The sequence below is a fragment of the Drosophila biarmipes genome, chromosome 3L (genome assembly GCF_025231255.1).
Source record: "Drosophila biarmipes strain raj3 chromosome 3L, RU_DBia_V1.1, whole genome shotgun sequence".
In the NCBI taxonomy this organism is placed as follows: domain Eukaryota; kingdom Metazoa; phylum Arthropoda; class Insecta; order Diptera; family Drosophilidae; genus Drosophila; species Drosophila biarmipes.
The window spans coordinates 13,870,741-13,886,239 of NC_066613.1; the positions used below are offsets into that span (position 1 = coordinate 13,870,741).

Here is a 15,499-nt window from a genome sequence, read left to right on the forward strand (position 1 = left end):
TTAAACTAATAGTTCATAAGTACAAATAATTTTTATAAATATTTTATACACACGCATATTGTATTATAATTTTATATCAAATTAAGAACGTTACCCAAAACCTTTATTACTTTAAAATAACCCCTATCCAGTAGTAGGAACACTAACTATCGTGATCTTGGGAACCATCTCTAACCCTCCCCAGATTGACACCCAGACGATCAACGATCATAGCTGGAAAATTTGTGTCTCTGCCCGGGCTGGGACTCAAATTTCCAGCGTCATCCATAATGCCCATAATACAAATAGTAAAGTGCAGCATTTATGTCCGGGGAGAACGTTTGATGGCGCTTAGCCCAGCTGGTGCCTTGTGGAGAAGGTGCTCTCTAACTGGCCCACACTCATTGTCAGCCCAGCGCCGTCCGAGCAGTATCTTCCGATAGTTTAGAGCGTGTCTGGGGCATCAGATACGATGCTCCCATCATCGCGGTCGCCACATGCGGCGAGGCGTCCCTAGCTGGCAGAATTATGATTTACTATAATGAAGCTCTATATAGCCGGCCTGATAGGCATCGGCTTGGTGTCGATTGGGCCGCAGATTGTCATAAAGTTGATGACTTGTTATCGATTTTTAAACAGACCGCCATAATCATATATATGAGACGATTGGGATTTTAGAGTTAATTTATTTTGAAAAGCTCGTCTAATGATTATGAGGGAAAAGTTTGTGTGAAACAGGGTGAAATAGGAAGTTAATTGTTTCTATTTTTTTAACAAAATATATATTTGTGTGAGGCAACTATGCCTAATAAACTATATGAGAAGGTCAAAAATGAACTGAAAGAAAGGAAACCCAGGCAACCAATCTCTAAAAATTAGGACCCACAGATACCGATCGCATTCCTTTCGAAAAAGGAGAGCAACTTTCGGAATCGTCCCCCATGCAGCTCGCGTCGTTTCCGATGAAATTCCACATGTGACTCCTTTTCGTGCCCCTTCTTTTTTGATTTGCTCAATTCCAAAACAGGGCATTGCTCATAAATTTTATTATGAACTCGAACCCGATTCGAGCTCATCCCCCCGTTGAGAGCGTTGCGAGGCCCATAAACAACATGCAGAAATTACTTGTTTAAAATTTGTCACACCATTAGTAAAAAAATGAGAGATACAAAAAAACGGCGGCGAAAGGATCTCGCTGAGTTGGCGGACGTGATCGTGGGGCTGGGCCGGCGATTTCCAGGCCTGCAGCCTGCAATCCAAAAAATATCCAGAGTCCGGGGAGAGACCTTGTTTGCTCTTGATTTTATCAACGGCAAAACATCTACTCAAGTGTCAGTGTCACTCGGCCCAGCAGGAGGTGGCTTCGATGGCGACGACTGGCCGACCGAGATCGGGACTGGAAAACCTTTAAAACTCAGACCCACGGACCAGCCCAGGCGTTGAAAAATGAAGAACAGACAGCCGAAGCGAGAAATAAAGCGGAGGAGCAGAAATTCCCCAAAACGAAGTTCAAGTCCAAGTCGAACTTTATCCATATAATGAATACACCCTCAACTTAAGTGCATAATTTATAACGAAGTCCGGCGAGCAAACGCAGACAAAGCTGGCAAAATCTGGCAAGATCGCTGGAGCTCCAGGGCATGCACTCGAAGAAAACAGGGGAAAGCAACAATCACTTTCAGGAGAACTAGTAAAAATCAAATATCTGAAAATACAGTTTTCAACCTTATGTAAAAAAAAAAATAAAATGTACTTAGTAAAGAATTTTTGATATACTTTTCCCAAGAAATATTTATAAACTAGTTTCATTTCTTTGAGTGCATCTGCAGCGAATCCCAATCAGCGGAGGTGTGTGTGTGTTAATAAATTTCTTAATAAAACATGCAAATTCAAATGCATTTATCTAGATCAGCCAAAAGCGACAAAATTTAACGCTCATACCATTTATCAGAAACGTTTTATTCTCCTTATTTTATTTGCATTTTGCCCTCCACCTTTATATTTTGGCACACGTCGTCGTGGCTGTCTTTGGGTTACGGGTAGGATCCTGATACGGTTAAGGTTACAGAAAGATACTGCGCTCTTGACCACAGCCGAAAACCAGTTGATCTCAATAAATATTTTGACTTTTGACAAATGCCTTTTTCGCCAACAATGCGCGAAACAATAAACCAAGGACGGCCACAAGGACAACGATAGGGGTGTGGTCCTATCCGACCATAAATACGTCGAAGGGAGGCCAAGGATTCGCCAGCTATTGTGGCAATTTCTGGGGCAATTTGCACCCATGTTTGGGATGCCAAAGCGAGTGGAAAATGTGCCAAGTAGGAGGGGCTGCGCAGGCAAAAGGCAATTTATGTCAAGTTTTATTTGCCCAAGCCACCTTTGGGTGGCAACGGAGTTAGATTTATAGAGCAAGACTGGCCTTTGAAAATAAGTAAGGGAGTGGACAATATGTGCAAAGTAGGTTTAAAATATTTATGGGAATTCTTAAAGAATACGCTATACCTAAACCAGCAATTTCAAAATATGTGCTTTTTATAAAGACTCGTATATCTAATTTTTATATAAATCTTTTTTATGATAAATACCATTACCTAGTTTATTTATATTTCTGTAATCACAATTTTAGGTGATTCAGTTGATTGCCACAGCTATACCTTTTCTTCGATGTCAAACTGTGTCAGCTCCAAGAAAAACCCACTATCTCCCTATTTTTTCGCTGGCCGCTAGTTTCAATGAAAATGACTTAACACTAACCCAATGACCCATTGGACAAATTCTTGTGCCGAGAACGGTGTGTTTTTGTGCGCCTTCCTAGTGACTTGTTCTGTTCTTGCCCCGCCGAGGTAATTATAACGCAAAATCTGCCGGGCCACGACCATTGTTCGGATGGAGCCCAGAGATATGCGCACTCAGATAGGCCCCTCCATCACAATGGCTAGGAACGTGCATTATAATTATTTTCATAATAAACTTGACAGAATTATAGTTTTTAGCAATTAAATATAAGCAACGCTGGAACGCGCAGAGGAAAAACAAGAATAGAACGGCAACAATTATGTGAATAATCCGGCGGATCAGGGGGCTCTTGGGGTGGTGCATCGGCAATGTGCAAACCAAAAAATAAAACCCATCCTAAGCCAAAGACAAGACAAGTCGACAAGCCAAGATTCAAGGCCAAAGTTTAAGGAACATGTTTCGCGGGGCTCCGGGGAGGGTCTGTCAATAATGACGATGATGAGTCGCCGGTTCATCATCGCGCGGATCATTTGCTGGATCTCTGGCCATAATTAATGACTAACATTTGGCCAGGCGTAGTCAGTCAAACTCGCGCTTCATCTAACAGCACAGAAACAGCACCGAACAACGAAATTTTCTATCTGTGATTGATAACCCCAAAGCCGAGGTGATGCAAAACCAGCTTTGATTATACCCTTTACGGGGGGTTTTATAAGCCTTTCCAGAATGGAGTCAAGCGCAAGGTCCAGTTTGGTTCAGCCAAGTTAGAAAAATATCTAAAAGATACATTCTTGACATTGACTTATCAAAATAAATATATTTTTTAATAGGTATTTGTATCTTTTCTCGTAGCGTAACTATAATAACATTGAAATAATAACCTTAACTTGAAGAACCATTCATAATTGGTGTATAACAATCTGAATATAGTATTTCTCTAATTTCCTCTATGAGTATTCTAAGTTTTACTTAGGGTACTTGCAACTTCGGTCTGAAATACAGGAATTCCTAAATTTTTTCCTGACTTATACGAGCTCGAGTGTTGGCTTGGCTGGCTGACTTTGACGTTGGCCCGCAGGAGTGCCTGGCAGGTTGACTGGCTATATCAATCAAAAAACGAGTACGTTTCCGTTTGCCAAATTATTCAAATTTTGAAATATCTGGAAACGAGCAGCAAGTGCATTTGAAAGCGATAACAAAAACATACACACACGCCAAGCCGAGGGCAAGTAAAAAGAGCGGACGACCCATAAAACAGGTCTTGGTGGGAATCCGTAAACGAAATCCCCAAAACTGAGATGCGACTGGGGGCCGAGGCGATGCTGCTGTGTGGTCCTCAGCTGGGGTCTGGGTGGATTTTCTTGGTTTTCTTGGTTTTAATTAACAACTTTACAGCACATTTCAAGCGGTGAAACTTTCGGGGCGTTGAATGCTGCGATCCGCCTATTAACATAAGACGTTCGATCCCCAGTCGCTCCTTTCCTACTGCCCATATGGCAGTCATATAAAATGCACAGTGAAAATTAACACGCTTTTCGGTTCACGCCGCATCGGAAGTCTCTCAGAAACGCGGACCCACCACGGCGTTTGTCAGCCAAAATATGCAAATTGATTTCGACTCTCTTCAGGCCAATGTGTGCCCCTCATTTACGCATCTTTTCTCGTCTTTGTTTGTCAAACTCATGATATTTTTACGGGTGTCATGGATTTATGCGGAAATGTGATAAAAATTTGTTGGTGCTTCTCCAGCCTTACCTTATGCTTGTGTGAACTAATAATTGACTATGGCTAATGCGGCAGAGGAGGCTACAGCTGTTATGGGTCAACATTTAGCCTGACTGGAACTAAAGTTAGTTGTTTAAACTCATTTGGTAATGTGGTGATGAAAATATAGGCCTGAATTGAGGAGAGGGTTATATTTAAAATATATTTTTGAAGGAATTGTATCGTATAATACTGTTTCCTGGTTGCACCTCCATCCTTTGATTATTTTTCTCAAATATCTGCTCACCCCCTCGCTAAATTATTAACTGCCAAATCGTTCGTATACCCCCGTTTATTCCACTTCACATTTGGCCATCCAAATCAAACAATCATCACCTCTTCGCTTCGACGCATTTCAAGTCCGGAGAAATGAGAACCCAGCCACAGAAACTGAACCACACCTTCTCAGTTCGACTTACTAGCATAATTACGGCGAAACCCGGGGAAATAAAAAACCAAATATATCCAAGAAAATACTGGAGAAGCCGTCATAAATCTCGGGTCCCATGAAACGCAACAAATTAACATTATTAAAATTTGGTTTTCGACACAGAAAACAAAGCGAAGCAAAACGAAAAACAAAGCACGAAAAAATCAAAAATACCAAACAAATAATATTTTATTTGGACTAAACTAGTGTCGAGAGATGTGTGTCCCGATTCCAGGTGCTAAGTGAGGAAGTAAACGTTGTCAAGGGAAATCAACAGAAGTAAAACAAAGCCAAGACCCTCGCAAGTGAACGGAGAACTCGAAGGCGCCTCCATTGCTGGGAAAATTCAACTTTGGTGCTCAAAGCTATTCAAGGAACTGTTAAGAACTAGCAGAAGCAGGATTTTGGACCAGAAATTTACGATACGATAATAAATCAAAGCGAAATCGATAGGGACAGAAACGAAATTCCCGATGCCCTAATTCATTTTTTATTGAGGTGCACTGGCAAGGAGAATGATCAATAATCAGGCACAGTTGGAAATCAGGACACCCATAAAAAACCTCTCAACCGACTCTCATCTAAATAAAATTTAATGTTTATATGGCGCACACACCTCCAATTTATGTGTCTTCGACTCGGGAGCAGAAGACGTCGCCTCGAACAGGGAAGACAAAGAGTGTTGGCCTGACAATGGCGAGTCCTTTTCTGCCCGCTCCTTCGACCTCGTCTCTTGGCTTGTTTGGTGGATGATAAATTGCTGCCGTGTGTGAGGGTTCCCCTGCGTGGATCATGGATCATGGATCCTACATACATGCCCTGCCATCCCACCACCGGCAATTGTTATGATTTGTTTATGCCTTTTTGGGAGCAGCTGTACCACGCCCGTTTGAAATTCATCTCGGGTACAGTCCGAGATAAACACAATTCAATCATGAATTCAGCGGTGATCGGATGGAGGTTGCACTGAACAAAAAAGGTTTTTATGCCCTATAACTGAAAATTGGTTTAACACTGTGAAATGGTTACTTATTCAAAACTCTTTATAAATGACCTGACAGATATATGTATACTTAACATTAACCAATGACAAAATGAGGTACTTCAAAGAGGAAAACAACAACCTTTGTATTACAAAAAAACACAGTTCTTGTATTAACCTACCATTAATGAATTGCAACGCCCAAGAAAAATAACCCTTTTCTTATTTAGATATCCTGAAGATACTTTATATTTACTTTTACATATTTCTCTCTTGAATCCTTGTTTCAAGTGTAGATTGCTTTTTACACAATCGCTTTCGTTATGTTTTCACACCTAACTGTATCCTATCTGGATCGCCATCGATCAGGAAGTCCCGCATATGGCATTCGAAGCCACGCTCACCCCGAAGAACGCACTAATTGTACGAAACAAAGCCCCAAAATTAATGCAATCTATTGTGAGATTCAACACGATTCCAGTTAGTAACGCCGATTAGGATCTGCCGGTGGCCTAACGCACGGATCGAGGACATTAATGTGTCAACATGTGCGACGATAGGAAGCCCGGGCGCACAAAGATCTGTTCACAGTAGTCGGGACCACAGCATTGACGGCTAGTTCCTGGTAGCAGGACCGTGGGCAGGGGTTTGGGCATGGGTCCCGATAAGGATCAGGACACGATTCGTGCGAATGTCGCCCAGGGAGTCGGGCCGGAGGAAAACGACCACAACAATGCACGCATAATGAGTAAATCTGGTTGAGATATCAACTGACATATGGGCACCCGTAACATTAAAATCTTCAACTTCGACTGCCAGTCGGGCTGGAAAAATATGTATAAATTCGGTATCTTTTCCTTTAATGCCTTTTGGCATGCTACATAAATCTTTGACGGAGAAAACTTCAGTTTTATTGCCCGTATGCAAAGTAGGCTCTGCACTCGAGGATTCCCAACTGACCTTCAACCCTTTGCTTTCCTCTTGCTGCTGCCTTCAACTGCTGCGGTTGACCGCATTATTTTCTCAAAAAGGGTTCCCTGGGATAACTTGATTAGAGGCAACATTCCGCTAGCTCCTTTGGCGAACATTATTCTTGATTAAGTCACATTAATTATGATAATGATGGCCCCGAAACGAATCCGGGCACAAAGGCTCGGGTCTCAGACAATGGCAATTGAAATGGGAACAGGATATTGTCTGGCACCCATTTATATCATAAAGAAAGGAAGCCAGGACGTGTGCGCAAATAAAAAATAGTGCGTTCGGGCGAGGAGCAAAAGGTAAAAGTGTGATAAATGTCAACTTCCTGCTCAGCATTTCGGACACGCTGATGACTTCATCAGCCGCGATATCCTCATGCGGAAGTTATCTAATAACCGGCCGACTCTCGTAATCCTTTTATGGAATTAATCAAGTGTGGCCATGACAAAAAATACAGATATCCCAGCTGTCCTGGGGGATGGCGCAGATGGAAGAGATTCATGAACGCTGCAATTTGTTACAGAAAACTTGAGGAAAATCAAAGCATAGGAAAAATTCTTAAAGGAATGAACTCCGGATTTTATATTTCAAGTTTTCTAGGATTTATTACACAACTGTTAAAAATTTGTATTCAAAATAAAGCAAATTTAGACAACTTTAAGTACAAGAAAAGCGTAAAAAGGCAATGAAAATTGAAAATTCTTCGGTTATTCCGCTCACATTCCGGGCGAGAGGCATTCATAAATTATCCATAAACCAGTACAGCGATCGGGCAGAGGAATAATCAAATTTATGGACATTGATACAGTGCAATGCCTTGAATCGAAAATAAACAATTTTTATAGTTTATGTGGTGTTTGTCGATGTGATTTCCGCTCGGGAACAACCTCAGGTGGGCTCCGTCCGTCAAAATGTGTTCGTTTTTCGGATTCAGTTGCAGTCTGCATACTAAAACAAAAGAATGGAAAATCCAGGGGCGAGCGGCGGCAGCAGCTGCCTTGCAAATGATCCTCAAGTGACCGCAGAAGGGCCCAATTGACAAATGGAAACTCCTTGAGACTCTTGAGCAACTGTCACAGCACGCTGACTGTTGGCAAAATAACAATTAGAAAACAGTTGCAAAAGCTGATCTGTTTTTTGCGATCATTAATAATGCAAAAGAGCAGACAGTCCGTAGATCCCTTGATCGATTTGAATTGCTCGAAACCGAAATCGGCTTCACATCGAGTGTCATTAATTATGTCAGAGTTTTGTAGTTCAAGAGGGTCCCGCCATTAACGGGTTAGCTGGGTAAATAAATAACGCTGGCCGACAAGAAATGCAGATCTCTCGGTTTGAATTCCTAATCAAGTGTCATTAATCACGGGGTCGCTTTGATTTTGGCATACGTTCAAGGTGACGGCGCAAACAATTGCCGCCTCTGGCTCTTTTTCCTCACGTGACATTGGAAATGTAATTTTTCCGGCCATACTAGTAGCACCCCTTAAGTTTTCCCTCCTCTGAAAATCCACCCAACCATGCCATTCCATGCCGAAAACTCGAATTCAAAGGCATCCACATGCAATTTGCCGTCTTGTTGCTGCGAAACTAGAACACGAATGAGAACTTTTTATTGCCATTATGCTGGCTGGCTTTGTTTGCCCTTAGCCAGCGACAAAAACAGCTGGGTCTTCGATGAAACGAAAGTGATATACCCTTGTTTTTACACCTTTCCATCGTATTTTAAGAATTTTCTATTATAAAATTAAAATTTATTTAATAAATATGACTATAGGTGCAAAAAAAAAACATTTTAAGGCAGTCAAAAAATAAAATTTTGATATAAGTTATGAACGTTTTGAGATGGGATACATCTTTTCCATTACTTTAAAAATATATTTCAAATAAATAAATATTTTATTTTCCATGTTATCCCTTTACAAATAATAAAATATTTCGAATTCCCAATAAAGTCGGCATACCCCCACTTAGCAAGTGTGGAAAATAGCCAAGAACCTAAGGTCAATTTTAATTCCGAGGCATTGAACTTCTTGTTTTGGGGGTACGGTGGGGTGGCCTCATAGAAGAAGGCGGAAAAGGGGGAGGGCTGGGGATCGACCTCGCCTTGGCTCCGTTTCTATGATTTTGGGAGCTAGAGTCTAGAAACTGGCAGAGGCATGCAATTAATTCCTCAATGGCTGCATTGTTGTTACGTGCGGAGTTCGGATCGCGAAAACGAATGCCACAAGATATCTCATAGTTACACAACGCACAAAATGCGTTAATTAACAGAAATATGCAGCGCCCACTTGCCAAAAAAAAGAAACACTGCCAGAAACCGAAAGGAACGCCCCTCGAGCAAATAAAAATTTGTTTGCCGAGGACTCGATGAACCTGGAAGGCAGCTTATGCCCGGGTTATTTACGATTTTTCGCATAAATTTACGCGAACGCTCGTAAAAATGCGTGAAATACGACATTTTGAGTTCTGTGAAAGTGTAACAGACTCCGACCCCGGCCGCAGATTTGCCCCCAGATCTGGCCAGGGATCAGCAACCCAAAGCTCAGCAGCTCACCGTGAACAATGTGGCAGCATTTGCTTGATTTGTGGCTTTCAGAGCGTAAGGCCCCGGCAACAATGTAGCTAATAGACCTGGGCGAAGGCCTGACGAGGAATCCAATCCGCATCTAGGCAGCCCAAATTCCCAGACCCGCGAAGAGTCCTTTCTCACGGGCCGGGAATTTCGCTAGAACAAGTAGCTAAGTTTGGAGCATGCTTAGCTAGTCATTACACTTTTAAAGGTATTTTAAAATGGCTTGGAGGAAATTAGTTTTACGGCTGCGTATAACAAAGGTAGAACAGGAACAAAATGTGTAATCTGTAAAGGAACTATTTGAACTTTGCAAAGGACTATCGTATTTTATCATTCCACCTTAAAATCAAATAATTGCAGTTATTTAAATAATATCCTCTTTGTGTCCCTTTAAAAATATCGCAACCTTAAAAATAAATTCCTAATTAGGTGCTTGCAATACAAATCGATATATTTAAAGGTTTTACATAAATGGTTTACAGTCGTTCTGGTTATGAGTTAATGCATTGTAAAAGTTTCTTGTTCACTGAACAGTTCCGGGGTGACCTCAGTCATCCGCCAAGTCACCCACTCCCACGGTGGCCTGTGGTGGAGCCGTGGTGACCGCACTGAAGGGCAGGGCGTGCTGGGTGGCCGAGGCCCAACTTCTGCGGGGGAGAATCCTGCCGAAATTAAAGTACTTCTGCCTTAGCTTGTCCTTGATCTCATCCTCGTTCATAATGGCACTGGCCTCGCGAAAGTTGAGGAAAATGCGACCTTTGTCATCGGTTTTAATGGGTAGGATCTCGGTGCAGACGTTGCGGGCCTTGAGAAGGAAGCCCTCCTCCTCCTGTTCGCCCGCCGCGGATGGAGGTCCGCCGGCAATGTTCATCAGCCGATCCTCGGGCAGAGCCGCCACACTATCCAGACGAGAGTCCATCGACAGGGATCTCGGTGGCTTGGCCGTGCTCGGGTGGTTTTTCTTCTTCCGCAGGCAGAATGGATCCCGATCGCTGGCCTTGACATACTGAACCACCGGACGGTTGACGCCCCACTTGGGTCTATCGTCCATCTTGTTGGCGTCCTTATCCTTGTTCAGGTGCTTCTTCAGACTCTTGTCCTTGTCCTTATCCTTACTCTTGGCCTTAAAGGTGGTCGTTGTGGTGGTGGTCGTAGTAGTTGTGGTCTCGTGATCTTTTTCAGCAGTGGATTCCTTAGCGGGCTGGGTCTGGGACTTGGATGTCTGGGTTGTGGTGGTGGTGGAGACCTCCCTCTTGAGCAGCACCTTGTAGAAGTTGTCGTGGAACAAACAGAGATCGCAGTTCAGGGGCAGCTCTGTTTGGGTTTCCACATCCGCCTGGTGACCCAGCTCGTGGTGGTGTTCATCGGTGTCATCGGAATGTCCCATCTGCAGGGGCGTCTTCAGGGGTATCAGAGCTAGTTTATCTTGCTCGGGCACCGAAACCGGAGCCACATCCACCTCCAAGGAATCCGGGGAGAAGCAGCCACTGGCGGTGACCAAGTCCGTTCTGCCAGACCTCGCAGTCTCCAGGGGCTCCTCCTCCTCCTTTTCCGCCTGGTAGCCATCCTCTGTGTAAATCGAGGTGTCTGTGCGATGGGTCATCGTGGCTTTGGAGTAGGAACCCGGGGTCTGTGGCGGTGGCCTCTGCATGGGCTGCTGCATAAAGTAGGTGGCTATCTGGAGGTTACCAATAGCATTTTGAAGTCCAAAAATGTCGCTGGTAACAGGCAATGGTATGAGGGTAGCTGGCTGCATCAGCAGAGCCATGTTTTCCTTGTCGTCGCCCAGGAGAGAGGTCTGTCTTTTGTTCTGAGCGGGTCCTTTTGGTTCCTCCTTCTTGGTATCCTTGGGCTGCTGAATGGGCTTGGTAATAGTCCTTCGAAGGTTGATGGGTGTGCCTATGAGGACCTTTTCTTCTGTGATAACCGGCGGTGGAGCCCTCGGTGTGTGGGATTCCTCTTCTTCTTGGGCTGAGGGTTCTTCCGCCCTAGTTTCCACCTCTTCTTCCTCCTCCTCCACGGATTGGACTCTTAGAAGCTCGGACTCTTCCTCCTCTGTCTCCTGGGACATTTTGGATGGCTGGCGAACCATTCGCTTCTTTTGCTTTTCCAACTTGGCCGCCACTTCAGCTTTTTGTATGGCATCTAGCATTATCTGCTGCTTCTTCTGCTGCGCCTCTTCGCGTTCCAGAAGAGTTCTCCTCTCGAACTCCAGTCGTTCCTGCTCCAACTGCTTCTGTCTCCGGATGCGCTCCTCCTCGATTTGCTCCTCCTGCCGATGGCGCTCCAGCTCCCATTTCCGGATTAGTTCCCGCTCGTGCAGCTGCTTTTTGATGGCATTGTGATACTCGGCTGCCTTGCGCCTCTTGTCCATTCTTTCGGCCAGAGTTTGGGCATCCAGGGGGGCGTTCTGACCCCTTAGATAGGTGGAGGATGACTGCATCGACTGGACATCGTCCTCGCTGTCCTTGAGGTCGTGCATCCCCCGGCTGAGCCATCCTGGCGGCTGCTGGGAGGCCTGATGGCCCACTGCCCCATTGAAGTTGGCCCAGCGAGCCCGCTCTCTTTCGTGCTGCTCGTGGACAAAGAAGTCGCTGTGCTCCGGATTGCCGATCTGCACCTGGTAGGTGTTCGAGGTGGAGACGTCCCGGCTCATGCTCATGTTCGAGGAGCTGGGCGGAGCGGGCATGTAGCAGTATCTACAAGGATGGTAAAGAAAATATTAGAGTTGCAATTTTTTACGGATATATTTAGTAAACATACAAAATATTTAAAAAAAATTAAAAATTTATTACACAATTAAAATTAATAAGCTAAAAACATACATTGTTTTAATGTCACATTTTAATAACTTGTTTTACAAATAAATAATCTGGGTAACCAAGGTATTAATTATTCAAGGCTTAATTGCAGCTTGCTCATTTGTTTTCTGTGTGATTGGGTCACTTGGTTACTCACCCATCGGCCATGTACCCATCGGCGGCGAGGGGCTCGTATCCCTGCCCTGGCACACGTCGTCCCTTGATGGTGTACACCTTGCTCAGCGGGTTTCCCGGGGGTGGCTGTTGATGGGGTAGGGGCATGGAAATGGGTGCAGGAATCGGTGCAGCTGTGGAGCCCGCCATTATCGATCGCCGGAGGCGTCGGCACCCAGCCACGCCCCCTCCCACGGCGCCCACACTTCCCCCATCCAGGACACTGGCGCTGCCCATTCCACTAATGCTCTCGATTTGGCTCGCACCGTCGTTGAACCAAATGTCCGGGGTGTGGGGGTTCTTGGGCGTATCGCTCAGATAGCCGGAAGTGTCCTCCTCCTGGCAACCAGGAGGTCCCTGGACTCCACCTCCTCCTCCTACCGCTCCTGCTCCTGCGTTGCCAGCGCCTCCCGGGGGATTGTTTAATCGATGTGCCTGTGTCCCGTTGCCGGGATCAATGTCAGTTGGCTTCCCCGACTTTTCCTGGTGTCTCACCCTCTGTCTTATGGCTGGCAAACTGGGACTTCTCAGGCGTTGCTGTTGCTGCTGCTGCTGTTGCTGCTGCTGCTGTTGCTGCAGCAAAAGTTGCTGGTGTTGCAGCTTCAGTTGTTGCTGCGCCTCCTGGCGCGAGTTCTGCATCCTGCCCTTGGCCGTTTGCAGGGATGTGGGCACCAATTCCGCATAGCGGGCCGGATTCTGCATCTGTCTAGAGGACATTCCGGGTGCATAGCTGCCTCTCCGGGTCCTGCGATACATGGACTCATCCTCGTCCTCGAAATCCGCATCGGCATCCGCGTCCAGATCGTCGATATACCGCTCCAGCTGGTTCATATAGGCCTGATTGCCCTGTCGGTACTCCGGCTGCTGGCGAAGTATCAGTTGCATGTCCGGACCCGGAGCTCGTCGGGAGTGACTGGAAGTTTGATTCGAGGTCGAGCTCTGGCTGAGATCCAAGTTGGAGTAGTAGGTGCGAATGGAGGTGCGCTCGATTTTGTGGTGCGAGGTGTGCTGGTGGTGGTACATCTCATCCATGCGGGCTATTTCCTCTGAAGAGTTAAGTAATATATATTTTTAGGATTTTATATATATCAGTTATCCCTTGGTCAACCCACCTCGCTCCTTGGCCCATTGCTGCTTCTTCAAGTCCAACAACCTGTGCGTTTGCCTGGCCTCCGGTCCCGTAATCATGTCAGTTCATTGCACTTCCACTTTACAGACCAGAAACAGAAAAGGAATCAGATTCAGAAGTGCCAAAGGTCGGCTGGAATCCTAGCACTCGGCGAAGCACCACACCAAGGCTGCGCAGGAGCCTCACTGAAATTCCTTCGAACCCCGGGCACCGACAGCCGAAATTCGATTTGTTTTGCATTGGAATGCCAGCGGGTTGTCCTGGCAACAACGAGCCCCATTCAAGGAGTAAACAAAGCCAATTTGAGCACTTCACAAAAGGGGTATCTCAGGTTGTGTGTGACTTTTACCAGCTAAGAATATCACTCTAAACCTAATCTCAAAAGAGGGAACCATTAAACTTTTATAAATTACTGGTAATTACATTTTGGCGTTTACTTAAAATACAAATTAAAATTCAACATTAACAATATTAAATTGATTGATTTACTATAAAATTATTTATGTATTTTATAGTACAATTTTATTTTAAGATTCGTAAATGAACTAAAATAATATTATTATTCTCTCTTTTTTAATTGGGAGTTAGAGCTATAATTCTTAATACACGTTCATGTAAATTTTCTTTGCACCATAATATGTTTCAAAGTTAAGGCATTTAAAATTCGCCCATCCTGGCTTAACCTTCCTTGTTCGTTTTTGGTGGGGGCAGTCCTTGCACTCGCTTTTGGCAGTGGGTTAATGCAGTCGGGTAAACTTGTTATGTGGGCGGTGGGGCGCCCAGAAACTAAAGAGCTCGTCGCGTGCCCGATGTCTGTTCCAAAAATACACACTCTATGTGCTGTTTGTTGGTATAAATTAAAAGGACAACCACGAAAACAAGGAAGACTCCTTCGACTTGGGTCTGGGGTCTATCGATTTTCCATCAAGGGTGGACTATCCCCACACGCGTAAGTTCAATTACCGCACATGGGGAAAGTGCGGGAAATGGGGAAAGAACAGAGCAACAAGTTATCCAGCGGAATCTTCAACCTCCGGGCGAGCGTAGGTGTAGAATGCAGAACGAACGTCCTTCGTGGCTGGTTGGCTTTTCCTCTGCCAGATCCCAGTCTGTCCATTCGATTAGCGCAGGGACCAACCTACCCGGGCTCACAGAATTTATTTCCCATGGTCAAAATAGAAATGGCCAAGAGATAAAGGCCAGAGAAATATCTCATAACCCATTTTCCATAAACATACAGAGACCACAGAGCCAGATCGGCCTGGTGTGGTTGCCTTCTGCCTTCTGCCTCCTGCCTGCTTTTTGGCTTTCTGCCCCGGTGGTGCGGTGGTGCTGTTGGGTCTGTTTTATACGCGTGGGCGTTGAAATCACTGCCAGTCAAAAGGTCATGTTATGATCTTGAGCGAACTATGTGTCTAAGCATGAGAGCATGGGAGCCGGGCCCGAACCCAAGCAGAACCGAGAGTTGAGTCGAGTAGAGTCGACTCAACTCGACTCGAGTCGAGAGCAAGGCCCAGTCTCAGAGGCAGCGAGCACACTGAGAGAAAAGGTTAAGTATCCTCAATTGGATCTACATATTATAGGCATGTTAAATCATTAATGCCTAGAACAAGACTTATAAAACTGTGATCACTTTTAGAAAATAATGACAACCCAAAAGTGAATAAAATTCATTATAAATAAATCAAAATTTATCTTCCTTTACTCTGTTTGAATATAAATTAAGCAGTAAAAGTAATATTAATTAAGTGAATTGACAATATTATTTCTAAGACTAACCATCCAAGTTTAGTATTACTTTTAAGACCTTTAATAGTATTTTTGCAAGTGCCGAAGACAGGGCGACCGAGAAAAGGAGCAGCTAAAGACCAGGCCAAAAGCGAAGTTGGGGGTGCTGGCTGGAAAGATTCGGGGGATGGGGGCGGACTAGTGCCACAGACGGAGA

General features: G+C 44.8%; 1 protein-coding gene across 1 annotated transcript; it reads right to left on the reverse strand.

The window, feature by feature from the left end:
- Window positions 1-9,885: 9,885 nt before the first annotated feature.
- On the reverse strand, window positions 9,886-13,745 carry LOC108028064 (uncharacterized). Its single transcript, XM_017099704.3, has 3 exons — window positions 13,538-13,745; window positions 12,409-13,471; window positions 9,886-12,149 (listed from the first exon to the last, which is right to left on the reverse strand). The coding sequence occupies exons 1-3, from the start codon at window positions 13,611-13,613 to the stop codon at window positions 9,998-10,000; spliced, it is 3,291 nt and encodes a 1,096-aa protein (XP_016955193.1). The 5' UTR covers window positions 13,614-13,745; the 3' UTR covers window positions 9,886-9,997.
- Between the last annotated feature and the right edge of the window lie 1,754 nt (window positions 13,746-15,499).